General features: G+C 45.7%; 1 protein-coding gene across 1 annotated transcript in view; it reads left to right on the forward strand.

Moving 5' to 3' along the window:
- STXBP6 (syntaxin binding protein 6) overlaps positions 1-6,426 on the forward strand; it is a 246,061-nt gene extending 239,635 nt beyond the window's left edge. The window contains exons 5-6 of the mRNA XM_029951902.1: positions 30-187; positions 6,182-6,426. Of these exons, the coding sequence (XP_029807762.1) occupies positions 30-187; positions 6,182-6,205 (182 nt within the window). The 3' untranslated portion in view covers positions 6,206-6,426. The remainder of the gene's footprint in view (positions 1-29; positions 188-6,181) is intronic.
- Positions 6,427-22,074: the final 15,648 nt, after the last annotated feature.

Here is a 22,074-nt window from a genome sequence, read left to right on the forward strand (position 1 = left end):
CCTCTGATGCTCTTGCTGTCTTTCTTCAGGAAATAGCATCCTCCACTCGGCAGCCGATAGTGTGACCAGCGCTGTACAAAAAGCGAGCCAGGCCTTGAACGAGCGCGGGGAGCGGTTAGGCCGAGCAGAGGAGAAGACAGAAGACATGAAGAACAGCGCCCAGCAGTTTGCGGAAACTGCACACAAGGTGGGTCCCACAGAGGGGCAGGCTCTCCACTCCAGGTAGTCAGGGAGCTTGGGCTCCAAGAAACTCATTTCAGTGCGTTTCCCGATGCTGGAAGATACAAAATCAAGCCTTTATTTGTTTGCCTCCTTTATGCAACCTGCTGCTTAGTAAGTACCAGAATCATGAAAGATTTCTTCTTGTACCTGTTCCTTTGTTTATCTCCTAATGCCTTTATCTCCGTCTCTGACCTTGGACCTGGATCTTTGGAAAATGTGGACCATCTTTAGTTCCTGCCCAGAATTTTAGGGCTCAAGTTTCAAGGAACAGGATGGGGGTTCTAAGAATATCCATCCTCCCTTGGCCAGTGCTTGAAAAAGAACTTTGGGCTGCTTGTGCTTGCTTTTCCTTGCCGTCCTTTTCCAGGCACGGCCATGAGCCTAGCATCCTGTGTTCTTATCTCTTCCCTGTATGAAAAGCAAGCTCCAGTCCCAGGACATCATACCCCTCGGGGCTGCTTGCCCCTCTGTAGGAAGCCTTACATCTCTAAGGTTGACCTGACTCATGCAGAGCTGCCCTAAAGGTTCCTACCTGCCCTGAATCCAGGGCATGGCGTTTTCCACGTGACCACAGGCACACACATGCACATTCACACGCTCCCTAAGAACGTGCTTTTCAGAAGGGGAAAGGGGAGTTTTCATTGGCAGCCCACTCTTTGAGGCAGTCACAAATCAAAGGAAAGAGCTGCCCTGTTGGTCAAGTGATAAAGAGGATTTATTGCTGATCTTGTGTTCCCAAAGGGCAGTTGTCTGGCTAGGGACTGGAATTCAGGTTTCCAGAAATTACCTCTGCTGATAACTGTTGGCATCTCCAACTCATGATCAGGCCTTTCAGATCTGCTTTTTAGGTGACCTTTGGGGGAAAAATTAACTTGCTTCACCAGAAAACCCCATTTCTGTGGAAGAAACAAGAATATACAACCTGAAAAGTCACGAGATAAGTCTCCCCAGCTGAGGCTAGCTGGCCCCTCCCAGGGGCTCATGTCCAGGCCTGACTGGATCCGAATCCCAGTGGATGCTTCCTGCCTTCCCTTCCTGCCTCCCACTTGCACAGACCCGTCTCCTCCGTCATCAGGTTCTCTGTTGTGACAGTGTCTTCCTGCACGCCCACCTCGGGCCCATTTGGGGTTCCCTGATGGAGAATCAGCCAGATGTGGCTGAAACCACAGGCAGCCCTGCTGGAAGTCAGACTTGTTGCTTGTTGCAGAGAGAGGGAGCTCAGATTTAAGGTCCCTTCTCCAGGCTTTGTGATACAGAAATAACGATGAGATGGAGATGCTAGAAATCCCACCCCAGTTTCATTTCTGTAACAGCAAATTTTGTGGTTTACATGGGGGATGGGCAGTGGAAGTCTGGAGAAACAGTCAAAGTGTTGGTTTGGGAAAGGGAACAGTTTTTTAATTGTCTTCAAGTCTGGGAAGAGTGATAGTGCCTTACCACGCAGAACTGAGCCGTCGGCACACTGATAAGATTCTGCTCAAACCAGAGTGTTGTTAATGATTAAATCATGAAGCAGGTTACCAAGGAAGTCTGCGAAATCGCTCTTCCTAAGGCCAAGGAGACAATACCCGAGGTCATCCATGTGGAGGTTGTACAAACACAGGGTTGGATAACCTGACCAGAGGGCCGCGATTCTTGGCCCTGGTCGCCCAGTTTCCCTGATGTTGTGGCCGAGCTTGCTCGGTGGTTGGGAAGGCAGCACGGTGTAGTTAACATCTTGTGTTTGATTTACCCTCTCAGTGACCTTGGGCAAGTGCCTCAATTCCCTCATTAATAAAATAAGGCTCATTAATGACAGTGTCTATCTCCTAGGGCCTTGAGAGAACTGAATGAATTCAAACCTGTAAATCTATTATCACAATACCTGGCATATATAAATCTAATTTAATACTGGTTATAATTATTTCCATAAAAATGGTTCTGTTGAACCTACCCTACTCAGCCACGTAACCAGCACCGTACAAGGAGAGACAAATGTGATTGAGGAGCCTAACAAAGGTATTGGGGAGGGACTGGAGAGAAGGTTTTTGTGAGCCCCAAAGTGGGGTGGGCAGGGCTCCTGCTAAATGCTGATACCTTCTAAACAGAACAACTCTTGAAACAGGGCTTGTCAGAACAGAAACTGATTAGTCCACCAAAGGCAAAAGGGTCTCTGCCCTTGACCACTGGGAGGATCAGTGCCAGCCAGTGGCCTGTTTTCAATACAGATGGAAGAGGCAGGTTTTGGTTTCTCCACCTGTAGGTGTTCTAAGGGGGAGGTGAAAGGGTTGCTGGTATCTATTAGTGTGTTTGAGGGAGTGTGAGCCAGACACTGTCCTGGCCAGACATGGTTTTCTACAACTGGGAATGTGTGCTTATGAATCACCAGCATTGGCAGTACTCCCCTCTTTAGATAAGGCGTGGCTCCTCTCTCGGGGACTAGGGCTCCTGATTTAAAGCCCCTGCTGTAGCCTGACCATGAAGATGTCATTTCACTGGCCAAGTCCCCACTAGACCTGCCAGTGAAGAGGGCATTCAGAGGGAACCCAAGCCCTTCTTCCCCAAACAGCTGTATTGATTCATAAAGAGTGGGCTGTGTTTACAAGTGGAGGCACGGTGCACATGTTAGCACCCTGAGCAGACAACAGTGCCATGCACCCTGGTTTAAAAAGGGCATGTAACCCCCAGCCAGAGTGTGTGGCACACTTTTCTAGATTGCAGTAAACAGGGTCTTTCTAACTTTTCCCAGGACTCCTGCAGTGACCCAGGTACATTAATGAATGGAGCACCTTTGCACAACCCCACCTCCGAGATATGTGGGTGCTTGTCTCCAGTAGGGGAGATGGAGCCCCATCTGGGAAATGCTCCTGTGCCCCTTCTCCCCCAGCTCTGTTGAGCCTGCCTTGAGGAAGCGCGGTTCCTTCCTGAGCTGTGGACTTGGCACGGTCTCAGGCGCAGAGCAGCCCTGCTCACTTTCCCCTGCCCCAAAAAGCACAACCTTGCAGTGCGTGCTGTGACACTCGCCACAGGCAGTGAGTCAGCAGGCAGGAGCAGCACCCACACCTCAGCATCCTCAGATGACACTTCGCACAGAAAGGAACAGTGATCTGGCCTGTTTTGTACCAGCTCCTGTTGGGGGAGGGGAAGGGAGCACGCCGTAGGAGGTACTTCTCTCACTGCCGGGGACTGGCTGCCTCTGTCCCTGCTACAGTCACCTGCTCCCTTTCAGCCCCTGAACCAAAAGGGACCTCAAGAGTCCAGGCCTCTTAAAACCTCCCCTTCCCAGTGCAAGTAATTTATTTCTATTATCACAGATGGAGTACTCTACACAGCTCCAAAGGAGAAAGCATTCCATGAGATGTTAAGAAAATAAAATATAACAGAAGGAAATCTTAAGCTCATCTTCTGTAGGAAACCTAACATCTAAATTGATCCGTAACATCTAAGTTGGAGATGATATTTAGAAACATAAGGAGACTGAGGTATAGAGCAGTTGTGACTTTAGGCTCAAGGTCAGACAGTAGATTCGTAGCAGGGAAGCAACAGCACCCCTGCCTTCCATATTCCAACACTTCTAACTCCCAGAGAATTTTAAAAAATGGGAAAAAAATCATGGAAATGGTGCCACTTTCTGCACAGATACTACAAATAGTCAAATATCCAATCCAGCCATATTTCTGCGATGCTGAGGTGGCCACAGCCCCACCTGGCTGGGGCTCTGCTTAGCGCCATCGCAGACACCGTAGTGGTCACCAGGGCCTGGTGCAAACAGCAGTACAGTTGCTGCTGAAGATTAACGCCTGGGGGTGACCTGGCACAAGCCCATTAGCTGAAGGTTAACAGCTCAGTGAATAACAGGACAGCAGCACTGATCAAATATTTATGTTTGGTATTCATTATGCACAACACTTAACAGCTCTGGTTGATTTGAACGGTCCACATTGCTGAATAATGTATTAAAACTAGAGACGGAGGGAGAGGCGGAATCGGTATAGCAGAGGGGCTGAGCGTGGCGGGGGAGTAAACAGATCTGAAGGAGAGCCCAGACTCTGCCAACTCTACCCACCACGGTCCTGGACTATACACCCTTCGAGGTCAGGAGTTATGAGCCACCTCCACCCTTCTTGGCAAAAACCCACAGCACTTAGCACAGAAGCAGCCCCACACTCACAAACACCTGTCTGACCTGCTGACAGACTCAGTGTCCACACTGCAGAAGATCTGGGGAGGTCTTCATCGAGGCTGACATCACCAGGCAGAGGGGCACAAGGAGACCTTTTGGCCGAGGTGAATTTAGCAGCATGAAGGCCTCGGTCCACCCTTCTCCACCACATGCTGACCTGGCCTGGTGCACCTTCTGTAAGGGAAATGTCCACTGCTTTGGCAGGTGGCCTGAGGTGGCAGCCCCAGGGTTATAACCTCATTGTTGGAGACATCAAGGAAAGGGAGACTCATACTGCCCTGGGTCACACCAGAGAAATGGGTCACTGACACCATCCAGACTGATGGATAGCACCGCTGTGGAATTGGTGAATCCCCTTGCTAATTCTTCAAGGACTGAGAACCCAGTCATGATGCAAATGATAGGGCTTTCTACAAAGTTCTTGCCTGCACAGGGCGTCTGGGTGGCTCAGTCGGTTAAGCATCCGACTTCGACTCAGGTCATGATCTCATGGTTCATGCATTCGAGCTCCGCACCGGGCTCCGTGCTGACCACTCAGAGCCTGGAGCCTGCTTTGGATTCTCTCTGCCTCTCTCCTGATCTGTCCCTGTCTCGCAAAAATAAACATTAATGTTTTATTTATTTTGGATACAGACAGGGACAGAGCATGAGAGGGGGAGGGGCAGAGAGAGAGAAGGAGACACAGAACCGGAAGCAGGCTCCAGGCTCTGAGCTAGCTGTCAGCACAGAGCCCGATGCGGGGCTTGAACCCACCAACGTGATATCTGACCTGAGCCGAAGTTGGAGGCTTAACCGACTGAGCCACCCAGGCGCCCCGCAAAAATAAACATTTAAAAAAAAAGTTCTTACCTGCAGAGAAACACTTTGTTTGCTCAAAGACAAATCCTGTCTTCTACTTCTAGTCCCAACACCAGGGATTCATCCCTAATACCCGATTCTGGACACATGAGGAATTACAGTTCAGGCTCAGCTCTGCCTTCTGGTTCATGTCAGTGTATGGGCTCCTTAGAAAGGATCGAAGAAAAGCAAAGTCAGATTTAACTTTATGTTCTTTACCTGCCTGTAATTCCCTAAATATATTATCACAGGCTTTAGCTGGGCTTAGGAAGCTACTGAATGATACCGTGGTAGTGGAGTTCCCATTTATAAAGGTCTACCATTTCAGTAAGCCACATTTCTCAAATACCAGTGGGGTATCGCTCCTCGGCCTTTTGGCTAAGATCACGTGTCAAGTACCAGGGGGAGTAGTAAACGAAGGTCTCGGTTGGGTGAAATGTTCAGCACTAGTCAGTAACACTGCTTCATCATCAAGTGCTTTCCATGTGGTTGAATGTCCAGGCTAGATACTGAGTGGATTAATGCAAACTTTTTTTCTACAGTTGATTTTTAATACTCTATATGAGAGATCAGTCTATACGTACATTTCAGGAGTACTGGTTTTCCTAGGTAACTAGTAATTCGGGAGCCCTAAGGCCTCGGTTCTCCCCACCCCAGGAAGGTCACTCACTCTGCCTGTGCACTGGCTGTTCCATTACTCCCGTGGAACGCAGGAAGGCCACATAGCATGCTCTCCCACCAGGACACATACACCAACAGAACTACTGTTCAGGAAGAGTCACAAACACAATGCCCAGTGGACTATTTGAAAAATGTTGAACATTTACTAGCTGTCACTGTGCATAGTAAGGTGATCTGCCACAGCAAGTGAAACCTTGGTACGATCTCTCAGCGAGGATTTGGGAGGGAGCAGCACAAATGCCTAACAGTGCTTTACTCTGCCACCCTCTCTCTCTGTAGCTCGCCATGAAGCACAAATGTTGAGAAGCTGCCTATCTGGGTGATGGCCCTCTGAAGAGAAATGGAAGAGCTCAGCGGTTTTTACAAGAATTCCGGACCTCTGCTTGCTTCTTTTTTTCGGTATATGGACACTTAGGTTTTTTTTGCTTTGCCTTTTCAGATGTTAATATGAAAGAAAAGATATTGTGTTGACACATTTCACTAATGATTGTGCTAAGAAATGCTGCCAGCAGGCATCAGCTTCATTTGGTTTTTGTTTTTCTCCACTGTGTATGTATGTCTTTATATATGTTTTCTCTTTTTTTTTTATTTTTTATTTTTTGGTAGTTTGAATATAAAATTTGGACCAAATGATATCCTGAGCTGAGTCTAAACTGGCAACATGGTTTCTTTTTTTCCTTGATATTAAGGCAGAGAGGGGTGCCTGGCTGGCTCAGTTGGTAGACCATGTGATTCTTGATCTCAGGGTCATGAGTTCAAGCCCCACATTAGGTGTAGAGCTTACGTGAAAAAAAATTATGATATTAAGCCAGAGGACCTTTGAATATGGTAACATGAGATGTTATTACTCCTGGATGGGAGTCAAAGTCAAGCAGTGATTGGTCTCTCCGTCTCCTAGCCGCTCTTAATTTGAAGGTTAAGATTCTATATATCTTGAAACAGAAGTCTGTATTATGGAAAACATTTGGATTTATCAGGGGAAACAGTGGTCTTAGATTTTGCTTTTTATATAGTAATCCCTTGCATGAGCCACCACCAGCATTCAAAAAAAAATCAGAATGACAGAAATCTACTTTCTGAGCTACAGTTTAAATATTTCTAGTACTGGTTCCCAGGCTGATTATTTGCAATTATCATATGAAGGGTAAAAATTCGAAATTAAAGGCCTAAGGAAAAGTTTATTTAAGAACTTCTGTGCATTCATGGATGTCTCTTTGTCATTGTCCCAAATTATGGCAGCCAATATTGAAAAGAGCTTGGATTTTTATCAAGAATTGATTTGCCCAGATAAAGGTAAATGATCATGTCAAAAGATACTACATTTAAAATCTCTTTTCTTATTACAAACTCATGCCAATTTTAGAAACACCCCCACACTATCCTTGGGAATTGGCCTTCGGTTTCTTTGGTATCTGATCTTTGGAGGTTTTGATGTTGTTAGTGCTATTTATTTAATGTAATTTAAAGTGCGGGTGTCTTGATAAATTGTATTTCATGGCAATCGCAACTTGCCTAGTCTGACAAAACATGGTCATGACGCCTTTACACTGCAGTCAGACTGAATAAAGTTGGTTCGCACACCTCCTGATTTTGTATTACTCCAGAGAGTGCTGGGTTTAGAGTCTCGAAGTTTTTGGTTCTTTGAGGGTTTAGCGCTAAATATCAAAGTTGTGTTTTGTCTTCGTGAAATAAGGAGGCAAAGCTGCACTCCCAGACACAGTCTCAGCCTCCCACTGCAGGGCATTGATTTTTAAGCTGCCCGAATCTTGGGGACCCCTTTCTGTTCCTTCCTATCCATTGAGCTGATTGAGTCCACATATACTATAGCCTCTTACAGAGCAGCAGAAGATGACTTTAATTATTTATGCTGATTTAAATAGCTTACATTCTCCTGATAAAGCATCCCCTAGGAGACAAAATTGAGCTTTTGGAGCAAAAAAAAAAAAAAATTAGACTGTATGTGTCAAAGGGAGACGGGATTTGCCAGAGACAAATTTCTGAATCCTCTTAGGAAGATGATCCAGTTCAAGAAAACTCTCTGTAAAATTAATATAGTAAACTACATAAGTTTACTATAAATTTTGTACTTTTCTTGTAGTTTCTAAAAAAGTTCAAAGAAGCCAAGAACTTTTTATCTATCTGATGAGTACCATCAGACACATTTATAATCTCTAAGAAAAGCCCAATGTTATCACTCCAAACAGGTTTTGTTTGCAGAGCTCAGTTCAGGAAACACACATGCACACATATATATTCATCTTCCAAAGTTGGATTCTAGCTAGGTAGTTGGTATAAATAATTGAAAGGGTAAATCTAAAGCCTCCTGACAATTGGCCAAACTCAAAAATAAATCTGTTGCCAACTATCTAACAAGAGTATTTGCAGAGCCACTTCTAAAAGAGCAGCGGATGAGGTCATAAGCGTACTGTGAAATCTGAGATTCTTCCTCCCCAGTAGAATTGTGATAGCTATTCTTCATAAACGTAGGTGTTCCACATTGTGCCCTCTAGCTTCACTCCCTGTTTGTCCTTTCAGATGTCAGTCTTCCCGGAAATAGCTTGGATTAGAACGCCTCTCTGGGTCTTTATTAGCTTCCCCTCTTGATTTGCTTCCAGGCTGCGGCCATGCCCTTGACCTCCCTGGGTCAAAGCCCTGCCGAGGCCTCCACCTTACAGAGAGGCCAGAACAGCAATCCCCTGTCTTTCCTCTACCTCCTGACCTCTTGCAGAGCTGCCCTGTGATGACACATGTGAAGTTTTTTGCTGTCCTCTTGTAGAGGGTGCTGCAATACAAAATATTAATACAGTGTAGCCTAGAGAAAATTGCTAACTCGTCATGTTGTTTGGGACCAATTCATTGGTTGAGCTGCTAAAAGACAGTCAATTTGCTTGTTTCATTTCTGCACTCCGTTATGGGTTTTTGGGATACTTTCTTTCTGTGAAGGACTCTTCAATTGTACTGACAACTCATAAAGAACAGAAGCTCCCCAGTATTTACTGCTTCTTCCTGGAACATAGCTGTAGTATCCTTCCCTAGTATTAGCTATCTGTGTGCAAGACGCATCCAGTTGTTCAGGTTAATGTTTCATATTAAAGAATGTATTTGTAAAATGTAATAAGATCCAGTAGTTAACTTTTTTTAAGCTTCAAAAAAAAAGATTGTGTTAGACTTAAAATTACAGTGAAATCTGTCTTAATATTACTTTTGTGGCTAACAAAGGTCATGAATTTATGTAAACATATTTACAGAATGCCCTAAAGAAGGGAACATAACGATAGGTTTTGCTTTTCGTTTTTAGAATTGTAACACCGCGGCTGTCTGTTGTACAGTTATTAATTCCTCAGAAGTTTCTCTAGGATGTCCAATATAATTTTTGTTTCTTTCAGAGACAAATAATACCTGCTCTATGATTCACGATTACAGTAAGCTCTAATTTTGTCATTAAATATTTTAACTCTGTGATGAAAGTTTGTTTTTCTCAATTATTTGTCAAATCTATAAAACACGAACAAATAGGCAGGCACATCACGCATGGGATGCTGCTGGGGAGATCTTGTGGGCTTACAGAAGACCGAAGAGCTAGAATTTGCATAATGATAGCATTTCTTTATATATGTTCTAATAGGAAAACTTGAAATGTGAAAAAGACAAAAGAACTAACCTTACTTTAGACCATTAGCTTCTCTCCAGCAAAAGTCTTTGGGGTTTTCTTCTCACAGGCAAAGGAATTAAACCGATGAACAATTACCTTTCTGCTCATTACTGGTGATGTGCTCAACTCAGATACTCATTACAGCCTGGCCCTCACTCAGCAGACTAGTTTCAGGCCCTGTTAAATTAGAAAGAAGGCTTGATCAAATTATGTTGATTTACTTTTACAGAAATAAATACCACATCACCCACTTGTTTTCAAGGGAAGTAACTTGGGTGACGCTGTGCAGAGCAGCCCCCTGGGTTAGCAGGGACACGTGCTAAAGCAGGCAGGACTCTGAAGGGTTTTCTGGATGGAAGGACAAGACTGAGTCTCCAGTTTTCACAGAAGAGAGGAGAGAAAGACAGAGGGTTTGGATGAGGAAAGCAGCCTTAGTTATGTCATTAAAGGCTCCAATTCTTGCAAACTAATGATAAGCCCGTTGCCTTACAAAGATGGTCTTTTTTCTTAATATATTTTGTATTTGCTGGTGTATTCTATCACAATTCTCAGTTTGAGGGGAGGATGAATATGGTAAGTGGTTTTTTTTTAATCTAAAAAATAATAATAATAAGATAAAAAATCTAATGGTGCCCTCCCCCCTTACTGTGAGTGAGGACATGCTTAGGAAAAACTATAGACCCATCATGATCATCATCTGCCTAAAGAAGCAGATTGAGGGCGGGGAGTGGGGGAGGCAGAGAGAAGGGTGGGGGGAAAAGGTTCCAGAAATAAATGTCAAATAGAAATGCAAATGTTTGAGTGTTATTTCTGTTCATATCCACTGGGTGTGCCTCTTCCCCTGGCACCCTGGGCCCAGGTGGTAGCTGGACGCACGGTTTCACATTCACACATGCATGCCCACAACTGGCAGCAAAAAAAGAGCTAGGCTGTGCTCCTAAGTGCCCCTGAAATCACTCTATGACACCTTCTTGCCCTTCGGACACGGCTAGGCGGGTGACAGTATTTCCAGGGGTCATCAAAACCAGAAAATGCCTCAGGGGGGCCATTGTCAGAGTATGAGAAAGGTAAAGACTTAAGAGACATGGAAAAGAACACAACCCACCCACAAGGCAGATCTCGCTTTGTTCTATAAATGTGAATGCACTAACAGGCCTCTTGTAACGAGATGGTGCAAACGATGGATTTTCCTTTTGAAAATCCAGGCATTGCATACAAAATGATTTTGCATAGCCAGAACCAGCTGGATACAAAAATTTATCTCTGTTTTTACCTCCCACCAACCTCTCGCCCCTCCATGCCCTTCGCCTTTATAAATCTTGCTTCAGCTAACCGCTCCTCAGTGTTACCTGCCAAAAAGCGCTGGCTCACAGTGGCCTGGGGCAGCCTCTGTCTTGGCTGCCTCCCTGTCACCTGGGAAGCTGCTAGAAATGCACACATTTTACTCCCAAACTTGCCCTCTTCGTGTCCCTGGCCATCTTGTGTTTTGCAAAGAAAAACTACTTCAGCTGCACCTGGCCTCCCCAGATGCTTACTAGGTTTAAACCAGCAAATTAAAGCTGTGAAGGAAATTAAATATACTATGCATTTCAGCTCAATTACCACGATCATGTGACCTCCTGCCTTGACTCCCATTATATTTTCTCCCTTGAGCCTCATCTGGAGCCTCAGGATTTCCTGAGTCTCATTTTCACTTCCCAGCCCTGAACTTTCGTGCCACAGTTTCTTCTTTCTGCTGATGAGTCATGGTCTCCAGTGGGGCTGCCTCAGTGGCACAGGCCACTAGGCACTGCTGGACGTAGGCTGAGGAGGCAGCTTTCCTGCCTCCCCCGACTCGACGGGACCAGTGGACAGAACTAAGGGGTTCTGAGTCAGCTGCTGCTGTGTATTGGCACTGCTCTGGCATTCTGTCTTTTAGACATTTTATATGCCAATGAGTCTCAGGATGAGTGAAGGCTTTTTTTTTTAATAAAATACATATTTTTTCCTTCTCTTTGTGTGTTCACCCAGCCCGAGGATGGTTATTTAAATGGAGCCTGGCCCCATCATACATCCATATTTAGATGTGTCAGGAATCAGCAACCCTACAAGTCCCTGGTGTCCCTTGTCAACATTAGATAGGAACCTTTGTCCTAGGACATTGTATCCCAATTTCTTTGCCGCTCATTACTTGTCAGATGACACAGAAAGAAGAAAAAATTCTGTTTTAACCAGAGATCTAAAACATGGCTTGGATCATTCACAATTTCTAAAGAAAACTCCTGTTACATACTCTGACCATGAGCACCAACTGCTCTGTGTAATTATAATACCACATCCTTGCTGATGAAAGCCTGAAGCTTTCTGTTGGTTTTCCTTAAAACGAATTCTTTCTTTTACTACCTTAGGAAGGAAAATCTGGTTCCTACTATTGAACATACTTTTTAATTCATAGCACAGTAACTTCTTTTGGGCATTGTTTTAGACCTGGGTGTTCAATCAGTTAAGTGTCAGACTTCAGCTTAGGTCATGATCTCATGGTTGGTGAGTTTAAGCCCCGCATAGGGCTCTGTGCAGACAGCACAGCACGGGGCCTGGAGCCTGTTTTAGATTATAGTGGCCAATACTGGTAGGCACATTTACATTGGTCCAAAAGTTTCCGATATTAAAGGAGTCCCCACATTTGGACAGAAACTATGGGGAAAAAAAGCAATGTGTGAATCATGCCCACCCTTCACCCCCAGGAGGAAAACTAAAACACATCTTGCACTGGAGTGGACATGGGCCGGGCGCCCCCTTGTGGTGATTTGCTGGAGGCAGCATTGCCCTCTGGTTAATAAACGGTCCCCGAATGGCCCGTCCTTCAAATCCCAGCTCCAGTCGTGGTTGGTCGGTGGTGTCTGGCCCCACACTGATCCTCTCTGTGCCCGTTTTCTTAGCTTTAAAATGAAAGAGATTGTCTACTTCGCGGATTATTTAAGGCTTAAATGAAATCCTGGAAGTAATTTTAGTTCCATACCTGGTGTGCCCGTCAGTTCGGCAGCAGGCTTCTTCTCAGTGACGGATCCAAAATAAAGGAGTAAAACTTCCAGGCCTGTGATGCTGCCAGGCCGCACTGCTGGCTGGAAGAGTGGATGGGTTCGCTTAAATTCGTGTTGGCCCAGGGCACATGAGCAGACATTTTCCAGGCCTCTTTGCCTATTTTTATGATCTGTAGACATAGAACCCTTGACATTTCATATATCCAGCTGAGGCTCCTGGCCCAAATGCAACCCAGTTTTCTGGAAGAGCTTTCCAAAAAGACTAAATTCACTGGAGAGAAGAGTGAAACAAATTGGCCCTAGAGTCTGTGCCATCAGCTCTAGGAATGGACATGAACGGTTTTATGGCCTGGGAGAATACGTGACCTGTCCTTTGGGTAGTAATTCACGTTCCTTTTCCAAAAGGAAATTCAAGGTCTGCAAGTGTTATCGGTGTGACTCCAAGTGTGCTGCTACTCAAAAATAAACTATTCCTAGATGACTTAGATTGAGAGTAACATAGAACCATTTACTCCACAAACGGAATCTGGGCCTAGAGAGAAAATAGCCCTAAGAGAGAAAAGGAAGTAATTCATATCTCAGCGTAAATCGGTGGTAGCATGCCTTTTCTGGAAGCATCTTTAGGCATTCAGCTAAAGAAGGAAAAAAGGATCCAAAAAAACAGATGTCAGCATACCGTTTTCCTCTAGTTGTCACAGTGCTGTCAATTGTGGTGTCCAAGTAAATCTAACACTATTTGAGAAATAGGTCATTTGTAAAGGACAGTCCAGGTAAGAAGGGCTGGGCTAGTTTTAACAGTGGACGTACCCCAACCAAACCCCAACCTCTTCTCCTACAAAAATTGCACTAGGTGTTTCTGGGGGGAGGGTTTTTTTTTTCTTTTAGCAAATTGCAAGCTATGCAAGTTTCTTTTTTAAAAGTAAATTAACTAGAATCTTTCCTAGCAGAGAGTTTCCTGGCTTTGTCATTAGCTTTTCATCCTCTGGCAAATTACATAACGTTTCTGTATCTGATCCTCCATGTTTCAAAGGAAAATAGTCTACATCCTGCCTGATTCAGTCCTGGTGAGTGAAGTGAGGTGTGCTATGTGAAGGAACTCTTTGAAATACAAAATGTTAACGAGGTGAGGTCACTCACTGACACACTGGTCTGCAAGTCCCCCCCCCCACGCCTAAATTACTCCTTTATCTACCACCCCTTCCCCCCTAAAGGTCTGACCCTGCGTGATGATGCCAGATGGCATTGCTGTCCCCTCTTCCCCTCTCCCAAGGAAAAGAATCCCCCACCGAGAGTTCGATGCCACTTGCCATTGTGGGAAGAACAAAGACCACAGTAAGAGACAGTCCCAGGCTGCCCAGGGCAAGGGACACCTGGGCTTAAAGGTAACCCCCAAGGGGGAAGACTCCAGGCATTCCGGGGTTGGAGGGAGAACACTATGCTGGGCAGGCTGGCCTGGACCCAGCTTCTTGCCCACCTCTCCCCCACCCCCACCCCAGGACTTGGGGTAACTGACACCCTGATGAAGACACCTGCTCTCCTTCTACCTGTGAAGTCTTTTGACAACAAACAAAACCAAATTTCAGCAACGAGTCAGGGAAGTCAGACATACTCTCCCCCTGGATGGAGGCACCTTCAGGCCCCTACTGTATCTGGTTGTCCTCATGTACAATGAACATGGAGAGCACCACAAAAATGGCCAAGGTCTTGGGAATTCACTGGGTAAACATGAAAGGAATGATAATTTGTTACTCCAGAGAGACAGGTTCCTGATCTTATCAAAGGATGCAGTCTTGAGGACATTCTTTCAGACACAGGGAAGACTCACTGCTCAGCTCCTCCCCGTGGGAGCAGCATTACTATCCTTATGAGAGGAGGCCTGGACGTCAGCTCTGTAGTCCCCTCTGGGGGTGCCTCACCTGGGCAACAGCAGGAGAAAGGCCTGGAAGAAGACATAAATGTCTCTCCTCAAGCCTAATGCTGAGCTGGTCTAAGCCACCTACTCAAGCTTGTGTTCCTTTGGACCCCACCACATTCTCTATGGTGGGTGAGCCGCCGCCCCCACCACACACACACACACACACACACACACACTCACTCACTCACTCACTCACTCACTCACTCACTCAGAGGGCCCTCAGGCTCATACTACTCAGCAGCACTGTTGGATGAAAGCGCTCCGGGAGCCACAGGAGGAAGGGGATGGGCACCCCAGTCCACCCGCTGGGTCCTCACTCTGTGCTCCCCCGCGTTCAGTTTCTCCTCCTGGCGTGGAGTGAGGGCAGATGAAGGGCGAAAGGAGGCTCCTGTGGCAGCACGAGGGACGGCAGTTAACCCTAGTGAATATTGTCCTTACAGAGCATGAGGGACAGGAGGGGGCGATTAGGGGAAAGCACTAAGTCTAGTTTTTAAAGCTATTCAAACCCGTCCTTCTTTGTGAGGAATGATCCATACTAGCCCTGCTTAGTGACAGATGAGGGCTTCTGGAAGTCCTCACAAACCTAACTACAAGCACGCCCACAAAAGACATTGCCCTAAAGTTTCATTGTAGGGTTTTTAATCTAAGAAAAGAAAGCCTTGAATATAGTGCCCAGGTCTGCCCCTGAATTCAGTTGGGACCAAGAATAAATCCACATCATTCCTCACTGTGCTCTAAGTAGCTGGGTTCCTCTCAGTCCTCCAACATGCCAGGTCCTTGTGCACCTGAAAACCTTCACCTTGCCATCTCACCTTGATGCCAAGAACAACACTTTCTTCCCTCACTCCTCACATGGCCCTTCGTTTCTTGTCCATCAGTCTCCACTTACATGTCTTCTCGGAAAGACCTTCCCTAACCACTGCACCTGAAGAAGAACCCTCCAAATGTGTATTCAGACATGTGTTTTCTTCTTTACTATCTGGCCCTCATGGACCATGTGTATTTTGTTTACTGACTGACTGAGGACCTATGATTTACTAAGCATGTAGTACACTCTTATTACATAAATGAACCTTTCCTCCAGTTAAAGTTCCCATGCGGTATACCAAAGGGAGTTCATGGGGGAAAAAAATCCAAGGAGCTAAATATATGAAAAGATTATTAGCCCTAGAGAGAAATGCAAATTTTTAAAAAGGTGGCATTCAAAAGCTGAGGACATCCCATAATCAAATACTATCAAATGGGAGTATAAACAGGCCACATTTCTGTAGGCAAGTCATCCACATCGATCAAGATTCAAATGACTGTGCTTCCCTCCCACAGAGCCCCCCAGGGCCACACTCCGTGGTCACCAGCCTCCCCAGCCACTCTACACAGAGTCTACCATCAGATGGCCACCTCCTACTTATCCCCATTGCAGCAGCTGAATACAGGAAGTTTCTCCAGCCTCTGGAAGTTGGAAAGCAGTTGTCAGGCGCCACTGAAGTTCCCCCAATCAAACAAACAAACAAATACAATAAACAAATGTTGCCTTTTCTTTGCCTGCTCTACATTTGATATTGGTGGGATTCCCACTGCCCCATCCAACTGGGGCAGTGTTTTCCTGAACTCTTCAGTGCTCTCCTTTTCTATGGAATTCTGAATCTGGAAAGGAAAAAAGGGATGATGATTTTTCTAAACTATAAAATCTGTATCTACTGTAATGGGCAACCCTTTTATTCATCTATGCCATTATGGATTTACTGTGTCTCAATTACAAATCCCCCCTTTCTCCCCACCACCTCCTGCCTTGTGATGCTGGAGCTGGACCCTCAACATGGCACCTGCCACTGTCGGACCCCTTGGCAGTTAACTCCTTTTTACTAATTAACTAACAATGATCTATGTTAAACTCTCCCTGTTCCAATAACTGGCATGGTTTCTTTCTCCACCTGAACCTTGCCTGACAGATCATCTCAGGCCTCTTGGCACAGCATCTGCTCCCAGACTTTTGCCACTCTCCCCAAGTCTCTTTTAGCAAAATCCTTTACTTCCGGCAAATAATTTCCTACTTGGCTAAAATAAGGACTATTCTGATGGGGAGATTATCCTGGATTATCCAATGAGCCAAATGTAATCATAAGGGTCCTTATAAGAAAGAGGCAGGCAAGTTAGAGTCAGAAAAAAACTGTGTGACAAGGAAAACAGAGAGAAAGAGACTAGAAGATGCTAAACTACTGGCCTTAAAAGTGGAAGAAGGAGCCACAAATCCAGGGATGCAGATGGCCCCTAGAAAGCTAGAAAAGGCAAGGAAACAGATTCGACCTTAGAGCTTCCAGAGGGTACAGAGCATTGCCAACACCTTGATTTGAGGACTTCAGATCTCTAGAACTGTAAAGTAATACATTTGTGTTGGTGCAAGCCACTAAGTTTGTTATAGCAGCAACAGGAAGCCAACAAAGGCCTTCCCCCCACCAAAGTGAGGTGTTTAAGCTTTCAGAAGGGATCTCCCCCAACGTGGAGGGTAGGCAGGTTCCACTGAAACCCGGGAGAGCCAATAGCTCCTCTCAAGCCCAGCTTGGTTGTAATCACCAAGCATTTATTGGGGACTCCAGATCTCTCCTGGGGAAATGGAAAGAGGAATCCAGACTCCAAACTCAAAGACAGAATCACATGAGAAGAAATAAAATTTCAAGGCAGAATACACTGGATGCCAAATGGCTGACATGTTCAGCTAGGGCTCTAGGCACTCTGAAGACGTTGGGGTGCCTGGGTGGCTCAGTTGGTTAAGGTTTTGACTTCAGCTCAGGTCATGATCTCACAGTTCGTGGGCTCAAGCCTCACATCGGGCTCTGTAATGACAGCTCAGAGCCTAGAGCCTCCTTCAAATTCTGTGTCTCCCTCTCTCTCAAAAACAAATAAACATCAGAAGAAGATGATGATGATGACGATGACAACGAAGAAATCATCCTTATTCTCAGTGAAATGATTCTCCTCCTATTTGGCCTTTCTGTGATAGGCAGGAGACTGTGCACCTAGGTTTGCCCAGAACAGCCACGTTTACAACTGTTGTCCTGTTATAATCATGAATAGCGACTCCTTTCATTCAAAAGCACCCAGATTCATGATAAAACACATGGTCAGTCTAATGGTAGGGCGTTAGCCAGGAAGTCACTAGATACTCTGCACCCTCCTAGGAACAGCTTTAAGCTTGAATCTCAACACAAAATAAAGAATGACTGCCAACTTTTTATGCTATCAAAATCCCAGGGAGAGAACACTTTCAGGTGGTTGTGAGGGAAACAGACATTTCAATAATTCTTGGCACACAGCCCTCAGATTCTCTTCCTAGCACAAAGTGAGGAAACTTAGACTACACTGTCTACTGAGATACAGCGATGGCAATGTAAGACACCTCCTGCAGCTGAAGCACCCCAGAAGGGTTTTGTTGTTTTGTTTTAAAACCTTGCTTGTGAGCAGGACGGAGCCAGCGGGTGGAGAGTTGGGGGAAGGGACAGAGAAAGAGCTAAAGAAGAAGAATGTAAGGATGTAAGTGAGGTCGGAGGGGGAAAACAGTGAATCCTGGGATTCTTGCCATATTTACCAGGGTTAGTGAGCAGTCATTCGATTCTACCCCTGAACTTGATGCTCAAGGTGCTGTCCTTTCAAAGATCTCTCCTGCTCCAGAGGGGAGGTTGGATAGCAGGGTGCTATTCAACTCTGTCTGTGCAGGACGGTGTTTGGAATGTGGAGGGGAGCACTGAGTGTGGGGGGGCTTCGAATCCATCTGTCATGTCAAACCTGGTGTGGGCTGAATCATGTCACTCAAATTGGTCCATAAAGGGATGAAAATTAAAATGCTAATAAACGAGATCATCAAATTACAGGAAGCTACAGGGTGTGCTCAAGATCACACCTACCTTTGGGGGATTTTGATGAGACTCTATGTCTTCTAACTGGTTTTTCTCATCTTCAGACCACCTTATTGGCCAGGATTGACACAACATTTAATCCTCTATGTCTGTGGTTGGCTTTTTTCCTCTGTGTTTTTAAGCTTGTCTTTGCACCCCTCCTTCACTGGGGCAGTATCCCCAGGGAATCCGGAGCTGGCCTCTGGGTGCATGTGCAGTGTGGTTTGACTCGGTCTCCTTGGCACATTCTACCTCCAACGCCCCCATCCCTTCACAGCGGGCCTCCCAGATGCAACAGTAACTTTTCTCCCCAGACACTTGTGTAGTTTTGTGAAAGGAAGAGAAAAAAAAAAAGAGAAAGGAGGAAAAACGGGCGGGGAGAAGAGGCTTGGGGTGAGGGGAGCAGGAAATATTTCCCAAAAGGGGGAAATATTGGGAGAGGGGTAGAGCGGCCCAGGTGAGGGGGAAGCCGGCTAAAAGTTCCTGGTCAGCCACCAGCCCGTGTCCTGTGTCCCCTCCATGTTTTAATGTCTCCTACGAGCTGAAAACAGGCCTGTGGGAAGTCGTAACACTCACCAAACCCTTGACAGCCGCTATTCTTCACAGAGGCTGTGAACAATTGCCCGCCTGCCAGTGTCTGACTGAAATAATAGCTATACCTACAGGATCATTTGGAAGACAGATGGCAGAGGCAATCCCCATTCATCTGCCAGCGGCCATTTCATAATTCTTACTGGCCTGTCAGGCACCGGATGGGAAGGCAGAATGGAGCCTTGCTAATTGTTTAAGCTCATTAGAGAGCTATTGTTTTAAAGTCAGTGTTGGGTCCCACCCCTGTCCTGCTGCGCCCCAGCCTCACCATGCCAGCCCTCCTCCAAGGTGCTTTTGAGGATGTCTTTGATGCCCTTGGAGAGAGCAGGTATCCAAAGCCTAGAAGCCCAGGTGTTTGCTAGGTGGTGGTTATTTTTTCACTTTTTCACTCTGCCCTCCTCCCTCAGGAAATATTGCAGATCCAAAAAGAGGTCCCTAACCTTCCCTACTATTTGCTGCTTCCATGATCTGGTCCATTAGTATTCCATATTTCAAAGTCTGGACGGCATTTCCTATACGGAGTTGCCATTTTCTACTTAAGGTGCCCAGCACGTACGTTAGCATTTTTATAGCATGCATTAAGCCAAAGACTTAACTCACTGCCATGTTTATGGATTTAGAGAACTTTCAAGAGCTCCATATCATGCCAGCACATCTGAAATCCTTGGTTGTCATTCAACAGCAGTTTTTGAAAATCTACTCTGTGAATGTAAACAGGAGTGAGGAGAAATGGGAGGGCCTTCAAGTGAGAGCAGCTTACTGAGTATCGACCTGTGCAGACATACAGCGTCCCTGCTTGCTTCAGTGCATGCAGCCGCCATCTTGGAATCCTCACCGATTGGATTGGTTTGTAAGGGCTCAAGAAGGGGCTCCTCCTGAGCCAAAGCTGAAAAGCTAGATACAACAGATACAACAGAGGAGGAGAGGCAAAGTTCAGTACAGGCAGCAAGACAAAACAGACGGCAAATATTAATAGTGTCTATTCAAGGACTATCCTAGGCACAGTCTGTGTTTGAGATGCTAAAGACTGGAGATTGACCCATCACTGAAAATTCAGCAGCCTAACACCACCACCTGTGAGTTCTCTCAGGAAACAATTGGCTGTCATTGATCCTTCACTATGTTACCAATTTTGTTATGTACCAGTTCTACAGAAATGTCAGCAGGAGAGGATGTGTGAGAAATAAGCCTGGAACATAAGTGGGAGCCTAGAAAGGGAAGGCTTTGAATGCCAGACTGAGGAATATGGAAAAGTGCTTGAAAATTTTGGTCAGGAAGGTGACTACTGGAGCTTTGGCTGTCCCAAGAAAAGAAATATTCTTTCTAGACCCATTGGGCCATTTGTCCATTATAAAATACGAAATAACTTCCCAGCACCTTCCCCTCATTGCACATCTTGCTCCCACTATTCCCCAACACACACACTGCTTCTCCCACCCCATAAACACACAACACAAAAGTCCAGCCATTGTCTCTAACTTGGGCTCTGCTACTGCCTTGACCTCCCTTGAACTCAAGTCATTGACCATGTTTCAGTCCACTGCACTTTGTCTTAATCCACACCTCTGACCTTTCCCAAACTGCTTAGGTGAGCAATCCCACCCATGACCCTGTGTGTGGTGGGCAGAATTTGAAGAATGACCACAATGACCCTTGGCCTTGTAAAATTCCTCCACCTGAGTGTAGGTGGAACCTGGGAATAGGATGAGATGCCATTCTTATGAATGTGCCATGTCATAGGGCCAAAGGAATCCTGCAGAGGTGATCAGGTTGCTGATCAAAGGGTGCCTGGGGGGCCCTGTCAGTTAAATGTCCAGCTCTTCATTTCAGCTCAGGTCATGATCTCATAGTTTATGAGTTCAAGTCCATCAGTCTCTGTGCTAGTAGAGCAGAGCCTACTTGGGATTCTCTCCACCCCCCTCTCTGCCTCTTCCCCACTCACACTTTCTAAATAAATAAACAAACTGATCATAACAGGTGGGCCTAATCTGGTCACATGAGCCCTGTAAAAGTAGAATTTTCTCCAGCTAGTGGTAGAAGGACAAGTAATTAGAGCAAGAAAAGGACTCAATGCCCCAGTGCCACTTGGAAAATGGAAAAGCCATGTGAGAAGGGATGTGGGTGGCCTCTTGGAGCAGAATGACTGCCAGCTGACAGCCAGCAAGGAAATAGAGACCACAGGCCTAAAGCTGCAAGGCACTGAATTTTGCCCACACCCCCAGTGGCTTATGAGCTTCTTCCCAGAACCTCCAGCTAAGAGCTTAGTCTGGCCAACATCTTGATTTTGTCTTTCAGAGTCCCTGAGTATAGAATCCAGACAAGCTGGGGGTGCTTGGGTGGCTCAGTCAGTTAAGTGTCCGACTTTGGCTCAGGTCATGCTCTCACATTCATGGGTTTGAGCCCCATGTGGGGTTCTGTGCTGGCAGCCCCAAGGCTGGAGCCTGCTTCAGATTCTGTGTCTCCCTTTCTCTCTGTTCCTCTCCTGCTCACACTGTATCTCTGTCTCTCTGTCTCTGTCTGTCTCTCTCAAAAAAAAAAGAAACATTTTTAAAATATTTTTTTAAAAAATACAGACAAGCTGGCCTGACTTCTGACCTACAAAACTATGAGATTATAAACAGATATTGTTTAAGCTGCTAAATATGATAATTTATTATATATCCAGAGAAAAGTAATGGCCTATTTTAGCCCCTTCCCAGCTTGGCAACTCAGATCCTGCCACTTTAACATTAGGCAGGGTCATAAAGCAAGCATAAGGAAGCATATCTGAAGCAACAACAGGCTCTCAACACATCGAGAGATGAGTGTCGAGGTGTAGACACCCAGTTGGGAGATTACTGCAAATGACCAGCATGAAGAAATAACGTCCTAAATTTAGTGCCATCAGTTATGGATAAGAGCAATGGATTTGAGAGTCCTGTTGAAAGAAAAGCTGTCCAGATTAAGCAACCGATTGAATGGGAGAGATAGAGACAGCCATCATGTTGGTTTCTGGAAGGAGTTGGAGGGCGCCCTGGTCCTCTATGATCGCATGGCCATTAAACTAAGTGGAAACAAAATGTGTGTTCAACTTTTCCTCAGAAGGACCCATGTTAGCTAAAATT

This window comes from Suricata suricatta, chromosome 9 (genome assembly GCF_006229205.1).
Source record: "Suricata suricatta isolate VVHF042 chromosome 9, meerkat_22Aug2017_6uvM2_HiC, whole genome shotgun sequence".
Taxonomy (NCBI): Eukaryota; Metazoa; Chordata; class Mammalia; order Carnivora; family Herpestidae; genus Suricata; species Suricata suricatta.